The 24,916-nt window shown below is 48.5% G+C and overlaps 1 protein-coding gene across 15 annotated transcripts in view; it reads left to right on the top strand.

The window, feature by feature from the left end:
• EXD3 (exonuclease 3'-5' domain containing 3) overlaps window positions 1-24,916 on the top strand; it is a 298,686-nt gene that overhangs the window by 175,102 nt on the left and 98,668 nt on the right. Inside the window, exons 21-22 of one of the 15 annotated variants that reach the window (XM_076355656.1) lie at window positions 1,183-1,369; window positions 1,926-2,413. The exons of 12 other annotated variants lie outside the window; for them this stretch is intronic. In XM_076355656.1, coding sequence (XP_076211771.1) covers window positions 1,183-1,368 — 186 coding nt within the window. In that variant the 3' untranslated portion in view covers window position 1,369; window positions 1,926-2,413. Of the gene's footprint in view, window positions 1-1,182; window positions 2,414-24,916 lie in introns of those variants that run through there. 2 more of the 15 variants (XM_076355657.1, XM_076355655.1) reach the window with 2 other exon arrangements.

Here is a 24,916-nt window from a genome sequence, read left to right as displayed (position 1 = left end):
TGAGCCCACAGCTGAAAGAACTCAGGCCGGCGCTTCAACAGCCCTTGTCTGTTCAGTCCTAGCCAAATTAAGAGAATTTGGCTGGTGCCGCACAGTGTGCCGGGGAGGGCCTCACCGGGGAGGGTGGCCTGTCCTCCATGGCTGTCCGGTCTCGGCTCAGGAGATGAAGCCTCAGCCTGTCTCAGCCTTACCCTGTTAATATCCATTGATTTTGGACCCTTCTGGCAGTTCGAAATGTGTTTTGGTTCAAATTTGATCTTCAGCTTTATAAATGAAGTGCGCAGTCAGGTGGGCGCTTATTCCCATGTAAACAGAAACCGTACCATTTTGATCAGCTTGTAGCTGATGTGCACCTCGCCACAGTTTTGCATCGTGGCTGAATACAGTTCACAGCTTCTGAGTGTGTTTCTCGATTTATTCATAGTGAAAAGGGCTCTTCTCAGTGATTAGCAAATGAATTTCCCAGAGAATATGTAAGAATTGGTTCATTGCTTGCTCTTGTGCTACCAAATGCAACTAAATCTTTCCTCCTGCTAAAGGAATCAAAATTAATACATTCTCTTCTGTTTTAAAATAATTTCTTTTTTTTTATTGAGGGGAAAACTGCCATCTCTCAAAGTGATGCTGTGCCTTTAACTGGGCTATGGTGTACAGAGTAGTTGAAGCTTCATTTAGCCTGAATGAAAAACTTGATGCATGTTGCTGAAGAGAGGAAACTGGTGGTGGATGATTTACTTGGAATGCCCTACAGCAACGGGGTTATAAATGAGGAGGGGAAACACCAAAAGCACTGAGATCTGAACCAGAGGAAATGCACGAAGCCTTGAAGTGACCTTATGTGAATTCCTAATGATGAGACTTAATTGAACTCATTTTTTCCAGGGGTTGTAAAGATCAAAATAACAACAGCCTTGAAATGCAAAGGTCTCTAGATAATGCATATGAATGTATGGTTGCATAGAGCCGAAAACTGCCCTGGGTTTGTGTGACCAGCCTGCCCAGCAGCTGGATACTGGACCCAGTCTTGCTCCGGGAGCTGCGGTGTCTGGGGGCCCCGACCGAGGCAACGGGGCTGCTCGAGGTGCAAAAGCAATGCCTAGCATCTAAGTCCTGCCCTCCATCCCTGTGTCAAAGCTGCCTCTGCTTAAATGCTTATTTTAAACTCTGTGTTTCTGCATTGAGTCCCAGGAAGCCTGGCGTGCCCCAGGATGCGAACGGCGTGCAGCTGGGAGAGCCACTTGCGAAACAAGCTCGTGTCCTCAGCCCGGCTCCGCGGGGGCGAGTGCCCCATTGCACAGACACGGAAATCCCAGTGAGGAGAAACAGAGCAGCTCTCGAGGGGTCGCCGGGCTGTGCCCTTCTCGCTGAGGTTGGTTCCTGACGTGAAATAATGTGGGCATATGTTCAGTGTGACAGTGTCGGAAAATGATACGGAGACTGTCAAGACCGAATTCCTGTGCTGTTCCTAGAGCTTGAGATTTTTTCCTTTGTGCTTGCGTTCAGCTCTAGGATTCATTCTCCTCTTTCGTATTAATGCATTTGTGGTAACATGAAGAAGTGTTGATCTGGGGAGAAAAAGCAAGTGGTCACTGCTGTGAAAAATACTTATCACTGATTCTGGTGCCTAAATTCTCTGGGCTGGTGTTTTCCAAGGACTTGCAGAGTTAGATACCCACATGTACTGAATGTCTGTCAAACACCAGCTGCCAAAATCTCCCGAGTTTCATTCAGAATGCCAGATTAATTGATTTATTTAGATTCATAAACATCAGTAGAGAGCAGGAGGCTCTGACCCAATGAGAAACTGTGGATATGGCTGTGAACAGCAGGCTAATGAAGATGAAAAACCTCCCCTGTCCAGAGTAATCCAAACACAGTCTTACATGTGAGTCTGTTGGCCCAAGTGCAGCTGTTTGTCTTTTCAGTAATCTGAAGCCGGAGCAGTACCCTGAGAAGCAAAGGGGACAGTGACTGTTTGTACGTAGCAGAGGTCAGTTGTGCTGCTGCCTAAACCGAACAGCTTCCCGTGGCGGAGGTGAACTTCGTGGCACGACGGTGCCACCGCGGCTCCGGGGACGTGCTCCCGCTGGCCTAGCCTGGCTTCCCGGCTCCGTTGGACCAAAAGAGAGCAAGAAACTCAACGTCTTCCCTTTGGAGGGAAGCTGGAAAATCTTCTCTGTATTTAAAGTTCCCATGGCTGCAGTTTGAATTTGGCACACAGTTGGCCACGGGGTTATCTGAGGTCATGTACTCAAATAGTTGTAGATAAAACAAGGGCCTGTTTGGATTGGAAATCTCCAGAGGGCTTTTCCTTTGCGCGCGGGTAATGATATTGCAAGAGGACATGAGCCAAAATAAAGATTCGGCTCCGTATGCAGTAGCTCAGTAAAATAAAATGAGCGATGGAAAAAAAAAAGAGAAAAAAAAAAAAAAGACTGTTTTCATTACGTTATTTTCTGAACTTGCTGTTGAGATGGAGGAATTACAGCCAAGGAGAGGGAGTCCTGCAGCGAGGCACCATCCAGGACTGGGCTCGCCGCACCACTCTTCCAGGAAACTCCCTGTAGCTGCAGAAAGCCGCCGCTTTTCGGCTGTGCTTACCTGCCCGCGGGCTCAGCCGGTGCACCCGCTGCGGTGCAGGTCCCCGTGCCGCAGAGCCAGCGGCGGGGTGCAGGGGACGCTGCCGTGTGGCTTCCCCGGCTGCAGCCTCCAGCTTCGTAGCTCCTGCTCCTCTGCTGAAGAGGTTTGTTTCCAAAAATCCCTACTAGTTGGGGCAGTTATAAAGAGGGAGAAGTTAATGGGTTTTGGAAGTTAAAGAGGGAGTAAGATTCTGTTGGGCTCTTTCACAGGCCCCTGGGCTTTTATGGGAAACTATTTACTCACCGCTCAGTGGAAGACTGCAGAGCAGAGCACATTTGGACAAGAAATGTGATTCAGTACTTTTCCAGGCTGCCATTAGAGAAAAGCGTACGCTTGTAACAACAGCCCTCTTCCTTGCTTGCTGCCTGCTACAACGATCTTCATGGCGTCACAGCCTGTTGTTATGAAAATAATTGAAATGTAAAAGCAAAGTGACAAAGTTGGGAAGAAAATTAGGCCTTTGGGGGCTCTCCGTCTTCTGTGGTGCACTCGGCTGCTGTGGTGATAGATGCTGCTATAAAAGCATCACCCAACAGGTAGCGAGAAAGTAAAGATGAGACAGAAATGAGGAGGAAAAGCCGGAGGAAAAGGTGTTCACCACACTTCACAGCATGCTGCAGCTCAGGGCACCGCGGAAACTGAAACGGGACTTTCCTCTTGGTGCCATGACATCCTGCCCATGGGCCTGATGAAAGCACACACGGGCTGTGGTGGGGTGGGCGGTATAGGCTTTGCTGGCCTGGAGGTGCCCGCTCTGCCAGGAGCCAGGGCTGCTGTGTGTCAGGGAGCAGCTCTGTGTCTTGCCCAGTCTCCATTTGCTCGTGCTCTCAGCTCCCGCAGAGGGGTGCAGTACAAGGAGTCCCCCTGCCCACACTTGAAATCCCTATGGAGTGCGGTTGGTCAAGTCCTGCCGAGCTGCTGCGTTTCAGACTTGCGTTTCAGGTGGCGTTGTGACAGGTGGCACGTAGGCAGTGCCACCTCCGGGCTCTCAGCGGGAGCAGGCTGGTCCCAAGTAGGGAGTTGCTGTTTGAGAAGAGAGCGTGTCCCACACCATGCAGGGTCACCCAGGCACTGCATGGACCTGCTGCATGTCCTTTAGGGCTTTCCCCTGAGAACGAGGAATGTACAAACCTCTTACTACTATGAATTTCATTTCTGTGTAGAAATTATCTGAAGACAGCTTGCAGCTTTGTTACGCTTGTTTATTGTGTTGGTTTTAAGATTGCTTGCTGAGGAACTCCAGATGTGGATGTTTTGTTGGTGGCTGTGGACATGAGGAACCCAACTCCCACCAAGTTCAGGGGGATTCGTGTATCCCTCTCCTGGGCTGCTGAGAAGAATTCAGCCTCAGTCAACAAATCTTTATCTACGTCTTCATTAGAGTTCACTCAAGGTGCTCACTGGAGACTCTGGGAGTTTGAAAGGTTGAATTCATCGATCAATTTATTTCTGTCCCCTGTCTGGATGGAAACAACTGATAAATGTAGGTTTCTGGTGCAGATTCTGAAGCTTACATCTTCACAATTCAGTTTCCCCTAGTATATGCTTCAAATGTATATTCACATTCTTTGTGTGAAGCCAGTTTGTTGGTAGGGAAGGAGTCATAAAAAGGTCACATATTCATCAGGATTCATTTTTAGAAAGGGAACAAGGCTGCATGCATGTCTCCTTGGAGCATTGGCCCTGCTTTTCTCCTTATAGGGAGTATTTTAATAATGGTAACACTGTAGTTTTTCAGCTTATGGAGACATACAGCAATGTTCCAAAAAGCCGTAGTTGCAGTCAGTGCCACCAAGGGGTTTTCTCTCTCTGCGCATCCCGTGTTTCTACGTTGTGCATGTTACTACAGCTTTTCTGTATCTTGTAGACATGGTGTTTCTTAATGTGCTTACGGTGTGCTTTTAGTACTTGCCTCATGACAAATTGCTAATCAAATACCTTAGGTCTATAGTATTCCATCAAAAGCACTTTTGAGCTGCTGGGTTTCTTTCTGAGCATGCATGGACGTACTGGGAAAAACCAGTAAAGTCCTTACTGACCAGAGAAAGGAAAAACAGGAGGGTTTGGCACTTATATAGATCCTTACGATGACATACAGACCTGTGTATAAATGACATTTTCTTCCTAGAAGGCCTGAGTGCAAATCTTTGGGTGACCATTAAAGAGGAGCAATTTGTTACCACCGTTCCTGCTGCGGGCCGGTGGGTTGTACGGTTGGGCTGGGTTGGGGCTGGGTGTATGGTTGCACGCTGTCCACTGGAGCATAGGGCAGGATCACTTATCCCAGTGCCAGCTGGAAGGGGACAGAAGGTGACTGATGTGTCAGGAAGCACTGGCAGGCAATACCCTTCCAGCTGAAAGCCAGCCAGGACAAGTCAGTTTGAATTTTTAAATTTTTTTTTTGTAGGAATATGAACTGGCTCCCTAATTTTGTGTTGTGTCAGTGCTTCATGTCACGTGCCTCCGCTGCCTTTGATCCCAGAGCAGAAGCTTTGCTGCTGGATTTGCTGTATTGTCACATTGCAGCCTGTGTCTCTCGCTTACCTCTCTTGGACAATAATCCATTTTACAGAACCTCATCTGAGTTTAGCTGGATTGTTATTCTGGCTCAAAAGAAACTCAGGACTCGACAGAAGTGCCAAGGACCTGGTTTGCAGTGCACTGGCAAAGCCAGGAAAACAAGGGAGACATTTGTCACCTGAAGGGTCTGTATGATTTAACCACACACACACATCTGGCAGTTTTATGACGGTGACATTTTTCATTTTTTTCCCCAGTGGTAGAGCAAAATTAATCAGAAACGCTTTGGAACAACAACTGTTTTATAGCGATCGTAGCATGAGTGCAAGAGGAGGCTTGTCATCATGGCAGCCTCGGAGATAATTTGCTGAGACATTCAACTGCCTTTAAATCTCCACTAGAGAATTTTTGCATTTCTGGTCGTGGGTCACTTGTGCTAATTTGGCATCTCTCTTAGAGCAATTTACATTTTTCTTTCAGCACAAACACTTATCCTCTCTAATAATGAGAACGCTCCTGTGCTTGGTTTTGGGGGTGGTGGTGAAAGTAGTTCAAATCTGAAGAGAGGCAGCTGTTCTCCTTGGCTCACCAGCGTGTTTCAGGCATTCGTTGAGCCTACAGAGGAAACACATTCTTAAAGTCTGTGTCAGGAAACCAGCTTTGAAGGCAGAAAAGTCGTGTGAATTTTCAGTGTTCCTCTAAGACCTATAATTTGTTACAGCACTGTAGGTGCTGCAGTTCGTTTGTGGTGTATGTTAGTGAAGCCCTCACAGGATTTACACTGCAACACGTTTAGCAGATTTTAATCTAACGTTACTGAGTTGAATCAGAAGTTGCATGAGAAGTTAAGGTTGGGACGTGGTCATTAGTGCGTAGAGACGTACTCCTGATATGAGTTCAGGCCCATGGGTTTGAGTGTGAACTGGCCAAGAAATGAGCTTTTGTCAATGCAATACAAGTAAGACTGTTCCTCAAATAATTTAATATTAAATGTGTGAAGCAAGCCTCAGATCCTGCCCTGTCCTGCGTGTCCCAGAGTTGGAAGAACAGTGAGGCAGTTGTCCCCGAGCTGCTCGATGCCGGTGAGCTTGAAGGCTCTGAAGAGGTTGTTTACGGGTGAGATCAGAAGGGTGTTTTATTTGATGCAGAGTACAAAGGTGCCAACACCTTCTGGAAGAGGACAGTGGTACATGAGGGAGACTGTAAAGTCCATGAGAGCTCTTGCACAAGCAAAATGCAAAGCAGGGACCAGAGCAGAAGTGTCAGAGAAGAACTAGGCACTGGTGACCCAGCCTCCCTCTGAAGGGTCCTGGACCGGCCCTCAGGGTAGATGAACAGGAAGAGAAACGAGGGATTTCTGTTAGAAAAGGGGATGGCAGGACTGAACCTGGACAACTGAATAGTCTTTGCAGATTCCCCCTTCCATGCCAGCAAGCTTTGATTTCAGGTTTAAAGTAAAAAAAAACTTAATTTGGATCAGTCCTTCAAGCCCAGGTAATGTTTTTCCAAAATATAAGTGTGCAAAACAGCTACTTCCCAGGAGCAGGAGACCTCTGAAAGGGAGATTATTTGTGTGTTGCTTGTCCAAGCGACAATGATTAAAGGTTTCTCGGCAGGCTTGTTCCCTCGTTAGAGATTTGAACTTTGAAGTTCCATCTCCAGCTGGAAACTCACACAAACCTTTGGGCCAAGAGCACTTTTTTCCTTGAAATATTTGATATCAGTGCTTTGGTACAAATCTCTAATTTGTGTGCAGCTTCTGCTTTGCGACTCATCTACCTTGGCTGAAGGCAGCCAGTGACAAACTGGGATTACTGAATGAGGCAAAAATCCACATTGCCCTGGAAAGGTATCTGGGGACCTCACAATCCTGCCTTGAGATAAACTCTCATCACAGCCAGTTTGTGAGACGGAAGTATTTTGCATCCCTCCCCTTTCTTCTCGGTGAATATAGAAACTTTTAACTCTCCTCCATACCAATGATGGATCGCTTGAAAATACAGAGCATAATCCTTTGTCTTTTTGGAACTAGGGAGTGTTTTAAATAAAACTTTGAAAGGCAGCCCCTGCGTTTAGCCCTGCATGGGCTTGGCAGCTCGATGTCAGCATACAGATGCAGATGTGAAGGTGAAGCTCCGCCGTGTGCACGTGGTGAGGCCAAGGCATGCGGGACAGCTCTGCACGCACTCGCTTTGGTGGTTTTTTTCTCTATGCTTGGAGCAGTCGTGTGAGTGCATCTGTTTTCTTCTTTCAAAAATGCATTCCTAAGGAACCCAGGAGAAACGAGTGGCCTGCAGACAAGGTCTGCACTGCTCCCATGCTCCAGTCACCGCAGGAGGGACCTGCTGGTGGTGGCTGTGGGCCACGCAGTCCAGTGCGCACCTGGACTCTGGATTTCCCTCCTCGGTGTTGGGAGGCACTAACGCTGTACATGTGTGACCCCAAAACAAAATGTGCTCTCATTGCTGCTGCTGTGGTACCTCAGCCGGGCCTGGCGGGCTGAGATGGATGCTGGATAGCTGCATCTTACTTGCAGGGCTGCTTGGTAAAGGCTTTCGGAAAGCATTTCCATGGAAGAAAGTCCTGTCTCATCGTCTCTCCCCCCACCCCCAGTCACAAGCATCTTTGTGTAGCCCTTCCCCGTCGCTGTTTTCCCATGGCAAGAAGTGCCTAGTTCAGAAAGCATCAGCCCCAAGCCCTTTGATCTTTTCTTTCTCAAGAGAAAAAAGATTAAAAAGAGACAAGAAGTTAAGGATTTGTGAGGGGGAACGGAACATGAATAGCAAATTCTGCTGCGGAGGTCACCTCCCCCTGGCTTTCTTCCTGTGTGATCAGGAGGAGGGAAGGGTGCGGAGCGGGTCTGTTGGGGGATCCAGGGAGGAGGCGAGTAAATTGGGGGCAGAAGAGTGGGGGTGGAGTGGCGAAGCCCTTCAAAAGGAACAATGCTTGCAAGCTCCTGCATTGTTAGGCGGCCCTTTACAGAGAGCGCCATGAATACAGGTTATAAATTCTTTGGCCATTGAGAGAGCTCTCCAAACCTGACTCCATCCTGCACTAAACCAGGCCTGAGCCCTATCAGTTGCATAGCAATGAATTCATTTACATCTGGATAGTTAATCTCCAATTCACTTGACAGTTTATCTCACCCTTGGAAGAGCGCGCAGTGCCTGCTCTATTGTGTTGAAGCCAGTCTATGATCACCAGCTAGGCTAGCACCTCTTTTTTGTGCACAGCAAAGATATCTAGCTTATGAAACACGCAGTTATTACCCCACGCCGCTTGATTCTGCAGTACTTTCACTTGACATCCTCCCCATCTTTACCCTTCGCCTCTTCAGTGTGGAAATGCCATATCCCTTCCTCGGCTTCTGTCGCAGTACAACTGAAGTACTGCTTTTCTAATAGGAATGGCATTAGATGAACCCAGTCCAGAACTATTTAGTTTGTTCTCATTTACTGAGGTCTCTTAATTCTGCACTGATTTTTATCTCTGGATGTTTTGCACAGATCCCCCAAAGAGGAAGCACTGCTCTTGTTCCAGCATGGCTCAGCAGAGCATCTTCCAGGGGGATGCCAAGGACAGTGCCCTGCAGCTGCTTCGCAGGGGGCTGTGAGAAGCCTAGGGTGTCCTGCGGGGATGGGAGAGGCACCATTCACCCAAAACCCCAGCAAGAGGAGGCGAGCCTACTTGTGAGCCAAGCCCTTTTGAGTGGCGCTGATTTGGCCCATTGTGAATGGGGAAATAATTACAGTAGTGCACATCCAAATGGGCAGTGATGTGGAGAGGAACTCGTTGCTTTCGGGCTGTGTGGGCATGTGGAGGTGAGAACAGGGCCTGTTTTGGCAGATCGACCAACTTTCTGTTCGTGTCAGCAAAGTGGATCAGGAAAGGAGACCTTGGGGGTCAGAGGACAAAGTTAAGCATGAGAATTCCTTGATTTATTCGTATTTTTAAGTCTCCAACTTTAATTTCCTGCAGTCAGTATTTGTATGTATTTGATGTGGTTTGGATGTGATCTGTAGAAGGGCCACTCTAATTAAAATATCCCTCTTTTATCTAGAGTGGCTGCAAATCTTTAACTGGTCCTTTTGTTTCCTCTAACACGCAGTGCACTTAGTTCTGCTTCGGTCATGAGAATTATGTCTGAAAGGCTGTCTGAAAGGTTTAGTGTGGTTAACACTAAGCAGTGAAAAATAGCGAGATAAAGTAGATGATGTGATTTAAAAACTAGTAATAAGTTGAGGCAAGAAAGCAACTTTGGCTTTTTCTTTAAGTACTGAAGAACCTTTCATTTGTCTGCAACCAGGAAAGTCAGAAATATTTCCTTTTCCGATGAAAGCTCAAGCTGTCACTGAGTCACAGCAGTCCGGCAGCTGAAACTGGAAGTGGAGCTCCAACTCTCCAAAGACTGGTAATAGCCCCATATCTGTTGGGCTGTTCCTGCTCTTCTCTGCCTCTCGCCTCACCTCTCCTTGGGAGGACCTCTAGCATGAAGGTCACAGGAGAAGTTCATCAGTGAAGAGCAGCTTCAGACTGTGTGAGCAGTGTGTCTCAAACAGGAGTGTGACTGTATTTCTTGTTTGTGACCTCTAACTGAAATTGTTTTAATATTGGAAGATTTGGCTCAGCGATGTGGCCATCACTGTTGCTGATCTTCCTTCAGCATGTGACTTCAGTACATGCTGGAGTCTATCTGGATAGACTCTATCTATCCAGACGATGCTAGCTGGGCATATCTTTGAGTCACTTTTGCTTCCTTTCCACGTTGTTCTTAGGAAGCCAGCGAGCAGTCAGCAAACCAGTGACTTACACCAGCCTGCAGTGTGTTCTGGGTGTGGAACATAATGGGGTCAATATTGCATTCTTGAGGAACACTGCTAGTAGCATTGTAATAGTAATATCATGGAATCATAGAATCATTTAGGTTGGAAAAGACCTCTAAGATCATCGAGTCCAACCATTAACCTAACCCTGCCAAGTCCACCACTAAACCATGTCCCTAAGCGCCACACCTACACATCTTTTAAATACCTCCAGGGATGGTGACTCAACCACTTCCCTGGGCAGCCTGTTCCAGTGCTTGATAACCCTTTTGGTGAAGAATTTTTTCCTAATATCCAATCTAAACCTCCCCTGGCACAACTTGAGGCCGTTTCCTCTCGTCCTATCGCTTGTTACTTGGGAGAAGAGACCAACACCCACCTCGCTACAACCTCCTTTCAGGTAGTTGTAGAGAGCGATGAGGTCTCCCCTCAGCCTCCTTTTCTCCAGGCTAAACAACCCCAGTTCCCTCAGCCGCTCCTCATAAGACTTGTTCTCCAGACCCTTCACCAGCTTCGTTGCCCTTCTCTGGACACGCTCCAGCACCTCGACGTCCTTGTAGTGAGGGGCCGAAAACTGAACACAGTATTCGAGGTGCGGCCTCACCAGTGCCGAGTACAGGGGCACGATCACTTCCCTGCTCCTGCTGGCCACACTATTTCTGATACAGGCCAGGATGCCATTGGCCTTCTTGGCCGCCTGGGCACACTGCCGGCTCATGTTCAGCCGGCTGTCGACCAGCACCCCCAGGTCCTTTTCCGACAGGCAGCTTTCCAGCCACTCTTCCCCAAGCCTGTAGCGCTGCATGGGGTTGTTGTGACCCAAGTGCAGGACCTGACATTCAGCCTTGTTGAACCTCATACAGTTGGCCTCGGCCCATCGATCCAGCCTGTCCAGGTCCCTCTGCAGAGCCTTCCTACCCTCGAGCAGATCAATGCTTCCGCTCAACTTGGTGCTGTCCACAAACTTACTGAGGGTGCACTCGATCCCCTCATCCAGATCATTGATAAAGATATTAAAGCATAGGGCAAAAAGACAGATGCCTACCCCACAAAATTTATTCTGTAAGTATAAAGATGGAGACAGAAGGGAGCGCATGAGGAGACAGCAAGCTGCAGAGGTCCTGACCCTCCTGAGATGGTGAGAACGCAAAAATACTTCTCTGACAGTAAGAGGCAGTTGAATGTCACAATAAGACATGAATGGACCAGAAGTGAAACTGGCCCCTCAACACTGAATGAGAGGTGATGGGTGAGAATGGAGGAGGCCAGAGAAGCAGCTGATGTTGGGTTTGAAAGTGAGAGGAAAGGCAGGGACAGGGCACAGAGGTGCAGGTGGCCATGGCGTGGGCAGGGAATGGTTGTTGCAGTAACGCTCCAGTGAATGAGTGTGGGACGAAATGGCATTTGCCGAGACTGGAGGAAAAGATGCTGCAGGAGTTGTGAGGAGGTGGTGAAAGCCTTGCAGGACCTCCTGGTCAGAGTGCCGGAGGCAGGGGCAGCTCACAACCCTGCACCGGCTCATGGTAAAAAAGCCACAGCCAACAGATAGTCAGCTTGCTGTTGTCCAGACAATGGAAATTTTGGTGGAGGTTTGGAAAGGGAAGGTGTAGTCTCAGAATGACCTACTGCAAAGACCCCCCAGCTGCTGGAGGAGCTGGGGTACCCCATGGGGGGGACTGTCAGCTAACCTGGGAGCACACTGACACTGCAGAGAGAGGTGATGAACAGCATTTTCCCATGCTTGCTGTTAGCCAGTGGTAATATGAGTAACAGCTGTAGCTCAGTCAAGGCTGAGTAATGCTTTTATTCCGTCCCTATTCCGAGCCACAGGTCCCCCCTGCCCTCGGGACCAGGGTCGGAGTTCGCTAGCAATGTCACAGGAGCTGGAGCCGTCTCCTTACAGCTGGTTTGGGAGTGCCGTTCACCAGCCTCCGCCGTGTGCCGGCGTGCGCCTGGAGCGGCTTCTGCTCCCGAGGGGTGGGAGGCAAGCGGGGAGGAAGGCTGACACAGGAATGAGGTTGGGGAATTTGGAATAGGGGAATGGAAAGGTGTGCCGTGGCGTCGCCACTGCCTGGTACAGGCAGGATGCGGGAGAGACAGGGAAATGAGGCTGAAAGGGGGACAGGTGGGGTTGGGGGCAGCTCCATGAGCTTGTTCTGATCTCCTTCAGCCTCTCATGGTGGCCTGTTTCAGGGGCAGATGATGAAGCTCCACCCTCACCCATGGCTGTCTGTGTCATGGCCTGAAACGCGGCCTCTCCTCACCTGGAGCTATGAGCCTTCTCAGTGTTTCTGAGCACCTCTGGAGGAAAGCATGTGCTTTGCACGGTGTTATTCTCCGAGTTGTGATTTCAGATATCCTCTTGGTTGAAGCAGTGGCGCTCTCTGAGAGCAGCAGGTGAGAGCTGGGACATAGAAACATGGTCCAAACCACAGGAGTCCTTTCTTAGTCTGCATCTGGGTCTGAGGGACCGTGGTGTCCTGTGGAGCAAGCGTGGTGCTAACCATCAGCTGAGCACCTGAAGATGACTATATTCCTGTGTCAGTGACCACGGAGCTGAGTGTTTCCTTTGTCTTTGCAGCGTGTGGGTATGCATTTTTAGTTGTTTAATAATAACATTTTTATTTACCGACACAATTTTCGAATTCCATTTACTCCTCAGTTTTTCTTTTCTCAGGATGTTGCTGTGAAACATGCAGGTCCAGGAGACTGAAGCTTGTTTCTAGCATCAGCTTGTAGTGATTCAGCCACGATACACGATAGGCTGCTGTCTGCAGGGACTGCAGTTCGCTGGCATGTTCAAAGGAAAGAGCTTGTGTCCATTGCCAGGGTAATTCCTCATCCTCGGGAGGAAGGTCATTTCCATTTGGGTGCCATAGTCATTATAGGAGTGTAACAATGTTTTAGAAGCATTTGTCAATTAGTGTTGGTATTCTGGAGACTTCCTCCAGAACAGAAATCTCCCGCAGGTTTGTCTTCTCGCTCGTCCCTGGCAGCTGAGGATGAGCGTGGCTCTGCGTCCCCCCGATGAAGCCGTCCTGGCTGTGATGGCGTGCACTGAGCCGTGCTCCCCACTCACCCTGGGTGACGTGCCATGTGCACACTCAGCACCATCAGACCAGCCCGCTGCATCCCAGCCGCACTTTGTTTCCCCCACTGTTTCAATTCTGATGCTATTCAATAAATGCAGTTCAGGCTGTCGTACGCCGCGCGAGGGTTGCCGTGCTGGCTGCTGGAGGCCAGGTGCTGGCTGCAGTTGGAAGCATCAAGGCAGGAGGAGGTTTGCGTAAGAGGACACAAAGTGGAACTTGCCTTTTTACAGTAAGTTTATATTTTCTTTAAAAAGGACCATTTTACCCCAGATCGGCCCATTTCCCATTCTTTGTTTTACCTGACCTTAGAGCGCTGTGGTTCTCCTGCTGCTGGAAACCCCTCTTCTGAGTCACCAGTGGGGATGGCAGAGTCCTTCCAAGGTTTAAGCTATTGCTATTAGCAGCTATTGGCATTTCTTTTTTTCTGCTTCATGTGAGAAGAGCCATTTTATCTCAAGGTGGGAAGAGTTTGGGACTGACCGGCTGCTGGAGAATGACACACTGAGAAATAATGTGATTAATCACTGGAACAACGCAGGTGCCAACATGGTGTATCTTCCGACCCTTGTGGTCGTTAGCCCTGGATTGAATGTCATTTTGGTGTGTGATAGCAGAACGAGGACTTTTCCAAGCAAAATTATGTTATTAATCTTAAAATCTATGGGGAGATTCAGTGTTTGGTAAATAAATTAATTGATGTGAAAAAGCAACATCCTGTTTCAAAGCACGAAAAAGACCGTTTTTTCCTACAGAAACAAGACAGGGTTGTGGTTTTTTATGTTTCTTTTTTTGTACTCAAGTGGAAGAGTGAGGAATCGTTGCTTCCCGTGGAATTAATCCTGCTCCGCCTTCACAACTCCTCGTCTAAGTGTTTAAATGCTTTTTTATTGTTCCTTGGTGTAGGAGCAAATTGCTGTTTCTTGTGTTAGCGTCTAGTGACCCACAGCCATCTCTACACATGAAAGATGTTTTCTATCTTTCTTATCTGGTCTGTGGTTTTTGTTTTTAAAACAGCCTAACACAACTTCATTTTATTTTACTTCTGTGTATGTGTTTAAATAAAAATAAATTGTAACAAATAGCATTAATATAAATATTATGGTTAAGATTTAAACTAAACAAAATTAGGATGTTCAAAGCTGTATTTTCCATAGAAGCTAATGAAGCCCCTTTCTGCCTCACTTTATGGCAGTCTGTAAAGCAGGACACGGGGCACGTTATGCACACGGGATGCGGATGGGACGGCGGGGGACTCTGCACTTGGCACATTTGGCCTTTGCTCATTTGAAATTTCAATCGTAACATCTCACTAACTCGGTTGCTTCTGTCTAAGTTCCTTGCATTTTTTTTAAATTAAAAACCCAGTTCTTTTATTTCTTCTTCGGCTGACTCGGAGCTTGTGTGCAGGCTTGGTAAGCGCAGGGGAGTCAGTTCTCAACATGGCGAGCAGAGCTGTCACCGTTTGTAAATGGCATTTCCTTGTGCAAGTATTGGGATCAGTGTCTTGCTCAGGACTCTCCATGCCAAGCCCAAAGGTTCAGGTCATGTTGGCTTTATAAGCATGTTCAGAATTTACACTTGCACCCAGGATGCATCTGGAAAATGTCTTGATTAGCTGATGATCATCACATTTTCATGCTCAGCTATCTGGAAACCAGCCCTATGGGACTGCATGAAATGCTTGCATTTGGGTGGGTGTTTGTCGGTGTCTGGGTACGGGAATTGCTGCTGAATTTACTCCTGGAAAACCCTGGCGTGCTGGATTGTGCTTCTGCCAGGCTGCGGGGCAGAAGTCTTCTCTTCTGCCACCTCCCTCGCAGAGACGGCAACTTTCTGTGAATATCTGTTATCTTCCATGACGAAAGCCAGATGAATAATTGCTGCTACTTATACTATTGAACTTTCCTAAAGAAATTCTCCACTGGGTTAAGAACAAGCATGACAAATCTCATCCCAAAGGACTGGAGGCGGGGAGTGGTAACTTATAAGCCATGAGAAACAAGAGCTTTTAATGGAAAATGGCTTCACACCATAACACTTGGCATTCGCCCTTCGACGCTTCAACCTGCGTGGTTGGTGCAGCCAAGAGAAAATGGTGAGCGAGTTGATGCCTTCAGCAATTACAGTAATTACCCCTCCACTGGTGCCCGATGCAGCCTGACGCGTTGTTTGCGTGACGGCCGATTCGGCAAGCAGACCATTGTAAAACAGCATCTTTTTGCTCTGGGCAGAGGCCACCCGGCCCTGGGTGATCTGCAGGAATTAACTTCTCGGGCATTTTTGGAGAGTGTTGGAGGCCAAGGCTGGCGAAGGGCAGCAAGTTGCTTGAGGGGCTTCAGACCCTGCCAGGGCTGAGCAAAGCTCTCGGCTGCTTTTTGTTGGCTCTCTCAGTTTTTGGGGGGTCCTGCCTGTTTCCAAATAGCTGCAGACATGAGGGGAGAGCTGCCAGGGTCACTGGGGTTGCTGACGGAGCCGTCGCCATTCATGGAGCATCCTGAGCTCGGCCCTGGAGATGGCTCCCCAGCGCGGGCTGGGTGGGAGCTGGGTCTGCCTTGGGGGTGGCAGTGGAAGGAGATGAAAACGTGAGCCGTTGTCCCACCTAGCCATCACTGCATGCTGCCCTGGCCCTTGGCGCTGCCCCTCTCTGCCCTGAGAGATGTGGGCAGACCAGGACCCTGTCCCCATGCCACAAAGCACCTCAGTCCCAAAGCTGCTGCAGGACTCCATTCGCACGTCCTTGCTGATGGTGGTGGTAACGTGGTGTAATTTTCCCACAAAGCCCCCAGTTCGCCCTGACCCCCCTGTGAGACCGTTATTTCTGCGTGTTTCCCCACAGAGCTCAAAGGGCCACAATTCTCAGTGGGGGGGGCAGAGAGGCTCCTGGCCCTGCATCAGGCAGGGGGAGGTGCCACGCAGGTGAGGGTGGCAGGTCCCTCAGTCATCATTTTGTCCTTCAGCCAGGGACAAAATGCAGGACCGGGGACAGCACTGCGGGAGGTGGCGGGGTGGTGGGACGCCCCCCGTGCCGGCTGGGAAGGCTTAATGAGAGGGGCTGCTGGGCCAGGGGTTATTTTGCTGGTTTGCTGCAGCTCTGAGAGCAGTACCTGTGACCTGCTCCCTGCGTGCCAGAAGTGGGGGCTAGAGGCAGTATTTAAACCTCAGAGGAACATGTAAAAAAAGTGTTTTCTTCTTGAACTAATGCAAAAAACAAAGAGCTTGTTTCAGTGCTCGCCTCCTCTTTCAAACTGGATGGGATCCTGGATTTTTTAAAAGAAAACAAAGCATATTTCAAACACAGGCTTTCTTTTAGTCTTTTTTTTCCTTCCAGTTGCTTTCTGTTTGCTGACAGAGATCTCAGAGCCCTGGGGAAGGTACATCTGCCAATGATGATCTCGGCTCTTCGTGAAGCCCGGGCCCTGTGCGGGGGAGCTCTGCCCTCCTCGCTGCTGCTCCTTCCCAACCAAGAGTGGGCTGAGCCACTGTGATGGGGTCCTGGTACCGCTTCCCCCCAGATGAGAGTGTCATCTGGGCCAGCATAGGGAAAAAGGGCTTTGGGTTGGATATACAAGCCCTAATCTGCTGTCCCAAACGCCCGTCTCCTGTGGCAGCTCCAGATGCTGTGGGCAGACGTGATGCTGTGTTCGGTTAAAGACTCAGAAAACTCTTGACAGTCATGGACACCCACCTTTGCATGCTTTTGACTGCTTGGCTGGAAAACCCCACTTTTACTCCCGGAGAAACCGAGGCAGTGAAATGATCCGTCTCATGGCCTGTGGGAACGTCGGTGGCAAAGCCCCGGTTTCCGGAGATAGACCTCCAGGAGACACCGGCTGAAGAAGTGACGTGCTAGAGCCCTGTCGTGGTGTTAGCTTGACATTAACGGCCAGACAAGAAGCTTGACAACCAGCAGAAGCCAGAACCTTAGCAGTGCCCTCCTGTGCCTTATCAGAGGAAAATAAATCTTGACTGATTAGTTTTTTTAAATGAGAATTCTCAGCAAATAAATGAGCTGCCTGCACGGTGATAATAGGCTGTTTGGAAAGCGAGTCTGCAGAGTGTATACACGGCTGGAAGTCATCAAAACCATCTTATCCCGTGGAGTCTCCTGTGCTGAACTTGTGTTTACAATATTGGACAGAAAAAGGAATTTTTCAATGGGTATTTTCTGATAACTTTTTTTAGCCAAGCAGCAGCGTAATTAGGGCCTGTCTGTGTAGGGCCAGGGTATCTTTGCGAGCTGCAGAGACTTGACCTCCTTCTCTCCATTCCTTTCTTACTATTTTGATGCATCTTGCACAGTTTAAATCTGTGTGCTGAGGTTTGACGGACCCTGAACATCCCATGAAGAGTTTGCCAGTGGTCCTACGGGACCGTCGGTGAGGAGGACAAGCTTATGCCAGGAGGTGAGCACACAGCTTCTGCCCTCGTCCCTTCCCGTGGCTGCCATGGTGTGCAAGAGAAACACAGCTGGGAAGGATGCAAATCCTTACACAAAGCGAAGCTGCTGACGGTATTTCTTTCTGTGATTTAGAAGCATTGTCAGTCTTATCCACCAACTATTTTTTTGCTTATTTTAACAAGTCCTCCTAAATAATCCTGACATTCAGTCACTAGTTATAAGATGGACTAAGAACCTTTCAGAGGATGGTCATAAATACTTGATAGTAGTTCACCATACCGTTCGTTTCCCCCGATCTTTGCCTCTCTCCTTCCTTTCCTGCAATCTTCTCATCCATAAAGATCCCTTTGTACGGTTTCTGCTAAAAGTCAGTGGTGGATAATTGGCCAATTTCCTGCACACTGGCAGTTTTGTGGATTCATTGTGCTCACGCTCGTCTCCCTCGCTGTGTGTCGAGATCATCTCTACTGGTGCGGAGTGGTAGCTAGACCCAGCCACAGCTGCAGGTCAGCTCTTGAAAAGTGCCATGCAAAAGCCAGAGCTTCGAACGCAGTGTGCTGGAGACCCCGCCGTTGTAATAACCTCCTGCAGTAGGCAAGGAACAGCGCGCTCCACTGAGGGATGCTGAGACCATACTTCAGGGGGAGCATTAGAAAAAAATCTCAAGGTGATTCGGATCAGATTGCTGGGTCCAGCGTTAGGTAACCACGGAAAAAATGCAAATTGAACTTGAAGCGCAATCTCCAAGTGGTTTGTGTGTGTGAAATCTCTTGGCATCTCACATCTCTTCTCTGAAAAGCTGGTGGTTTTAGATTTGTGACAGATTATTTTTTATGCTGGAGGCCTTAAAACTGTTCTGACATGAACCCAAGCTATTCTGCTATCTTAAAAAATGAAGTCTTAAATGAGAACCGAAACTTACTGAACTATACTTCAATTACAATATAGCAGAGCACTTTAACACGTGCGTGGAAAGAAGCCTGGGAGGAAGGGGAACAAACCTGAAAATGGATCAGAAGCTGGAGCTTTTCAGAGGCACTACACTGGTTACCCCTCTCTGGAGCTGTACCCTGGAGAAATCAACTTTGCATGTGAAGCCGTCACCGTCCAGCTGCAAAACCCAGCTGAAATGTAAACTTCTCTTAAGTGTTTACGGGCGGCGTGCATCTGTATCTGTGTCTGATTAGCTGGAATTGCGCAAGGGCAGTCGGTTGTGTTGCCAGTTCTTCCCTCCTTACCTTGACCCATGGTTTCACTCATTCGCGCGTTGTTTTGTCTTTGGCTTGAACCATCCTCCTCTGTGTAGGTTCAGCAGCAGATGCAGCGAGAGCCTTGCTTTGTGGGTCTCTAGAGAGCAGAACAATAGAAAGGCTGAATGATGTTTCTGATTCCTGTGGACAGTCATCGCACAGATGACAGCGAGACAGCTCACCTGGAGTCGGGGAGGATGAACTCGGGACTGGAGGTGGTCGTGAGCCCAGGCTTTCTGTAATAGGATTTTCACGATGATTTGCTTCCCCTGTCATGTTGTTTCAAATTCCTCACAAGCCATACTTTTCACAGTCTGGATTTTCTCTCATGAATTTCTCAAGGGGCTATCTGGAGGGGAAACTATTTCTCACCATAACAAACAACCAAGGCCTTCATCGTTAAAAAATAAAGCACTAACATGGCCCTACAATGGACCCCTTTGTCAAGTCACATCTGTTTTGATCACCAGAAATGATAAGCCTTCACTTTTGGAAGTAACTTTCTTTTATCAAAATAGGAAAGAGGACTGCAAAGCATTCAGAAAAAATCTGCATGAAAGCTAAGACATGTGACAGTAGTACTCTGTTTTACATAGAAAAATCAAATTGCCTGTATATACAAATACTGGACTTAGGCTCTTCTAGCTGAAGGTACGGACGGCTCCACAGCACAGGTCACTGCTCTGCTAGTGTAAAACCAGTGTGAAAAAAAAAAATCTGGCCTGCTGGACAGAAAAGCTCTACTTTCAGAGCTAATACAGATTACCTTGTTTTTAGCCCCAAAGTTTAAAATCTGTTTCCCAGAAGTTGTCTGCCAGTAATTGCCAAATTGCAGAGCAAGAGGATTCACATGGGGAATGATGTAAAACACTATGTGAGGTGTATTTGATCATTTGAATTAAATAATCTGCAGACATTTGCCCCCAAGTAATAAAAGTGCCTGCACACCCAGAGAAAGCTCGAAGTGCTGCTATACCCGCGCTAGGCCAATGTACAATTACCCAGAGGTCTCGCAGATAGGGTATGCTGATGCTGCGGCAGGAATAGCTGCCCAGAAACCTGCCGCCTAAGGCCCTGCTCTCGCTCTTTGCCAGCCATGCTTCTCTCTCCCTTTCCAATGCGAACCAACTTTCTGCAGGCGAGAAGCTGGTAACCACCATCGCAGCAACAACGCATCCCATCTCCATCCTTGGCACTGGCCCAGATCAAGCCTCTCTTTTGGAAAGAGGCCGCCTTCCTCCGAAACAAGGGCAAGATTTTGCAAGGCAGCGAGCCTTAGGACAGTGGATGTTAGTCAGCTCTCACTGGATCGTAAAGCTTTCCTGGGTGCTTTTGAAAACCCGAAATACTTGGACTGAATTCATTGGGTTTGAATTCCACTAAGTCTCTGAACCAGGACTGAGGGGAAAGTCCAGAGGCACTGAGGTTTGGGGGATGCACATGAGCTCAGTGTGAGCTGTGGTGCTTAGGAAAGTGAGCTACGTGGGTCTGGGTTCTTAAGGTAGAAGTATTTTGTGAAAAATCCTGCTCTCTGCCTGAGGTCACGTCAGTGTTGCTGCTGGCTGTAGTGGAGCAAGGAAAAAATCCGCTGGTTTCCATCAAGCCGGTTGAAACACAAACTGTGCTCATCCTGTTTCACCGACAGCTCTTAAACCATCTTTGCTGCATCACCACGGAAAGTTTCAATAGCGGTGACTGAAACGTCCCCAGCCTTGCGTCTGACGTGAAGCTGGAAATAAACTCTAAATTAGCCTGCACTCAGAACTGAAGACCCTGTGTTCATGTTAGGCCTTCTCCCTAGATTAAAGAGGGGAAAAAAGGAGGCAAATTTGTCTTGATGGAACTTTTTTTCCTCTTCGAAAGTCCTTCAGAGGCTTTTCAGAGGCACCATCAGTGGAGATGAATTACAGATCATTCCTGTGCATCCAATAAAGGGAATGGTTGTAGAAATTCCTCTAATTACATATAATTGGTTTTGAAATTAAATGATCTGGAATTTCAGTGAGTGACTCTGAGAAGGATTACTGGCCAAGAAGGAGGAGCAGCCTGTTGGAATGAAATAGATACATGGAAGTAATTATGGCAATAGTTAGCTTTAAGAATTATCATACTAGAATAAATTAGGCCAGTTTAGGTCGATGCACGCAGAGCGTTTCCCAGTTAACTCCTGCGCTGCAGGTGCTGTGCTCTGGCAGCTCTGGAGTGACAGGAGTCCGTTCAGCACCCTTAGGAGAAAAGGCTAAACAGCGTGTGCTGAGGCAAGGCTGGAAGATGTCAGTCCTCCATATTTTTCATGTTAAGGGATACAAAGCAGAGCTGCTTCTTGCCTGTCCTTTCCCCAGGCATTTGATTCTGTCAAGTGGTTTAATTCATTCATAAATGCTCTCTGGACTGCACAGTCACGCCAAATATGCAACTGTCTGGGTAAAGATGTACAAACAAGGCGTGCCTGATTCCTGCATGTAGTTACCGTAACAAGTGCAAACACGCAGTAGGAATTTGGATACACACATGAACAGACATCCAGATTAACAAAGAATTTCTGAATGCAGAGAACTGATTTGAGCAACAAGTCATGACATCTGTACATGTAAATTATATGTGCCATTGCACATGAATTTCAAAACTCTGTTACTAAGGAATATAGGTATGTCTATGTATTAGACCACAAAGCTTATCTGAGTTCCCCTTTTTAACCATAGTGATGAGATCACTGGAAAAAGAGTTACCCACTGTTTATCACCCTTCCTCATTTTGAATGCCCATGTGTTAGACATCATGCAGTGCTTGGTTCAGAGCTCAGATATCTAGGGAAAACAAGATCCAGAGATGGAGATGACAGAATAAGGGAACTCACAACCTGTGGAGCCGTGTCTTACATGCCAACCACAAAGAGGCAGGAAAAATACAGAGTCCAGCTCCTGAGCTCCAGGAGCCTCCAGCCTCATGGGATGGAGGAGGTCAGTCTGGGAAGGACACTTGTTCCTCTCCACGTCACCCCGACTCTTGCCACTGTAAGCAGCAGCGCCAGGATAAAGCCTAAAATGGTGAATGATGAAAGCTCTGTGGAGAGCTGTCTGATAGTGTCTGTTGTCGCCAGCCTCCGTCCGTTCAGTCCCCGTCGGGCTCTGACCTCTTCTTGGGTCGTTGCGTTTCAGACCGTATGAGTACGCGCATCTTTCCTCGTGCTCTTCCCTTATAGAGGGGGGAAACAAAAGGTTGTTGACCTCTGTGGGCTACCAGAACCTGAGCCCTTGCTGGTGGCCAGCCTTGAGCTGTCTGGCTACAAACTCGGCTGTCCCAGGAAGCACCGGTGCTTACCGCTTTCAGATGTAGTTTAAAGATACCTGCGAAGTCACACCGGCCCCAGTCACAAGGATGGACAGTCTGAGGCCGTTGGGAGCCCGGTCCTTGCCATGTGTTTCCCATTCAGCTGTTGTTTGAGTTCCTGGGTGGTTGCATTTAGCATCAGTGTTGTCTGCGCTCCTCTTCTCTAGCAGGAGTCGCCTTTTCAGTTATTACTGTGCTCTTCTGAAGAGGAAATGGTTTTGCCTTTTTTGGAGCTTTTAAAGAATCTTATTTTTCGAAATCACTTTTAGAAACCTACCTTGGAAAATGGTGCTTAATTAGCAGGTGCTCGCTGCCGCCAGACAGCTGAAGCAATGGAAAAAAGGCAAACTACATTTAGCTACTTAAAGCATGCAAAAAAATACTAAAAAAAAAGACGTGGAGCGCAAATAATTTGTCTTTTTGCAGGGTTACATGCAACACAAACGAGTTCACTGAATTGGTTTACCACATCAGTCAACAAACAGCTGTGTCAGCAGAACCGTGGGAGCAGTGTGTGCTGGGCTGGGTGGAAGAACACCCTGAGCTGACAAAAAAAACGGGGCAAGGGCTGACATGGACCTGGGCCTTCAGGGAGCAGAGTACCCTCGGGGGCAGAGCCAATAGTTTCTTCACTATTCCCTTTCTCCTCATCGCTTTGCTCATGCAGAAACAGCCTGGGGACATTGGATATGACACTACCATAACACTGAGTAGCTAAACTGCGTGGCGAGTATCTGGAACTGATGAATGCATCTGGGTTTATATTTTCTTGTTATTTTTTGCATGCATTTATGGATGCCATTGCTATCTTTTAAGTCCCCCCTCCACTTCCAGTCCACTGTGAGCGCAAGCGTCAGTGCAAACTGTGGCGCTGTGACAAAGTGGAAGTGCTGCCGTCCCCCCTGCTTGCTGCAGTGGCGCCCAGTTTGCAGCGTGTTACGTTGATTGGTGCGTGGAGAGCATCTCTCCTGCACCCGTGGCCGGGTGACACATGGGCAGATGGGAGCAGGGTCGTATGCACATCGTGTTTTGGGGGTTGTCTTTCTCCTTTTGCTCCTGAAGTGCCGTACGGCTCTCGCTACCATAACTGCAGGGCAGGGTAAAATCTCTGTGGGGCTGATGAGCCTATATAGCATTAAAACAATGTTGAGGACCAGTCACCACTAGCAGAACCGCGGGGGGAGAGGAGCTGCTGTTGCCCAGAAGTGTATTGCGGCCACCTGCAAGTGACAGCTTGGGGTGAGTGGGGACACCAGCGAGAGTGCAACAGGCAGTCGCTGCTTGACGGGCAGACGGGACTCTCTTCCCTTCCACTCCAACACAGCAGGAAGCCGGGGTTTCTCAAGAGGGTGTCTTGTACCTCCTTGGTGTTCTGGCAATGAGCGCAGGGGCTGAGCAGCCCAGCTGGTTTGTGCAGGTAGTTGTGATGTTTGTTATATTTTCTGGAGGTTTCCCATCTTTTCTTTGGAGATGACTGACCGTTTGTTGCAGCATGTGCCTGACCTGACACCGGCGCAGCGCTTGTTTGGTACAAGCTGTTGTGTCTCCCGTGCTTGTCGCAGAGCCATCAGCTCTGTGCGGAGGGGAGACGAAGCCAGGTGCCGCCGGGAGCGAGAGCTGTGCCAGGAGGCTGCAAGGGGCACGGCTGCCGAGCAGCGCGGAGTCCTGCTTCTCCCCTGGCTGTGCATGATGCTCTGGCAGGCTCCATCCAGGTGGGACATCAGTGAACGTCAGCCATGCGGGAAAAAGATTTATGTGAGTTAGAAACCTGTGTCCTCCCAAGGCAGAGAAACTGCGATTCTCAACCAGATGCAGAGTGTGCTGAGCCGTGACAGTGAGACATGCAACACCTTTCGAGGCATTTTGGATGTTCTCTGGCGGGGCACACTCTGCACCAGCAGCCCAGCCAATTCTGAAAAAAAAATCAGTTTTCTTCTTATTATCCCCATCAGAACTCATAAAAAAAAAATCTTGTCCTCAGAACCAGTAGCCAAATTTCTGCCTGTTTACGTCTCATGTTGGAGACTGGGTAATTTGGGGAGATTAGGGCAGTAAACAGAATTGTAAACAGAATAAACCTGGATAGCATTGCAAAGGGCAGCCCTGTTAAATGTTTTTCTTAGTGTCAGTGTAATTTGTGGGCAGTTTCATTTCGTTTATAAAGTCAGCGCAGCGATTGGATACACTGGATGAGATAATTGGAAAATGCCTTACTCACTGGGATGTCTTCAAGGTTTAATGCTAAGCTTAAATTCACTTACAATTCCAGCCAAGCGCTTAGGCCTGGGTTTTAAGTCTGCGTGTAATCAGGGCTGTTTCTCTAGCGCGGGAGCAGAATTAACGTTTCGGTGCCCTGGCCAGGTGTGCGGGAGGGATCCTGCCCGCGCCGGTCGGGCTGGGATTCGGCAGACCCTCCTGGCAGCGCTGCACATGGGAGCTGCCACAGCTATGAAGTAATGGTTTGGTTCTCAGGCTATTTTTGAAGCTAGAAATGCGAGTGTAACCAACGCTTCAGCATTTTCCCACACCTTTCATGTGACACAGGACTGTGCCCAGTCATAGGACTCTGTCCCTAGGACTTAAAAATTGTCACAGTTTCACTTCCCTCGTGGTTTTTTGTTCCTTCCTTTCTGGAGGCAGCAGAGTTGGTTCCCCTTACTGCCCCGATAGCTGCCTGGGGAACTGCCTGGTACAGCTCCTTTCCAGAAAATTACTGTCTTCGGGAGATTCTCGCCCATTTTGACCTGTTTCTGCAGGCAGGTAGTGCCCTTTTCAGTCTCTTTACATGTGTTTCACGCCAGCTGTTCCATACCTTGAAACACAGAACCAGCTCTTGGGGGAAAAAAGGAGCTTTACGGGTCG

This window comes from Aptenodytes patagonicus, chromosome 18, assembly GCF_965638725.1.
Source record: "Aptenodytes patagonicus chromosome 18, bAptPat1.pri.cur, whole genome shotgun sequence".
NCBI lineage: Eukaryota > Metazoa > Chordata > Aves > Sphenisciformes > Spheniscidae > Aptenodytes > Aptenodytes patagonicus.
Note: the sequence above shows the minus strand (reverse complement) of the source record. Positions and strands in the feature narration are given on the sequence as shown.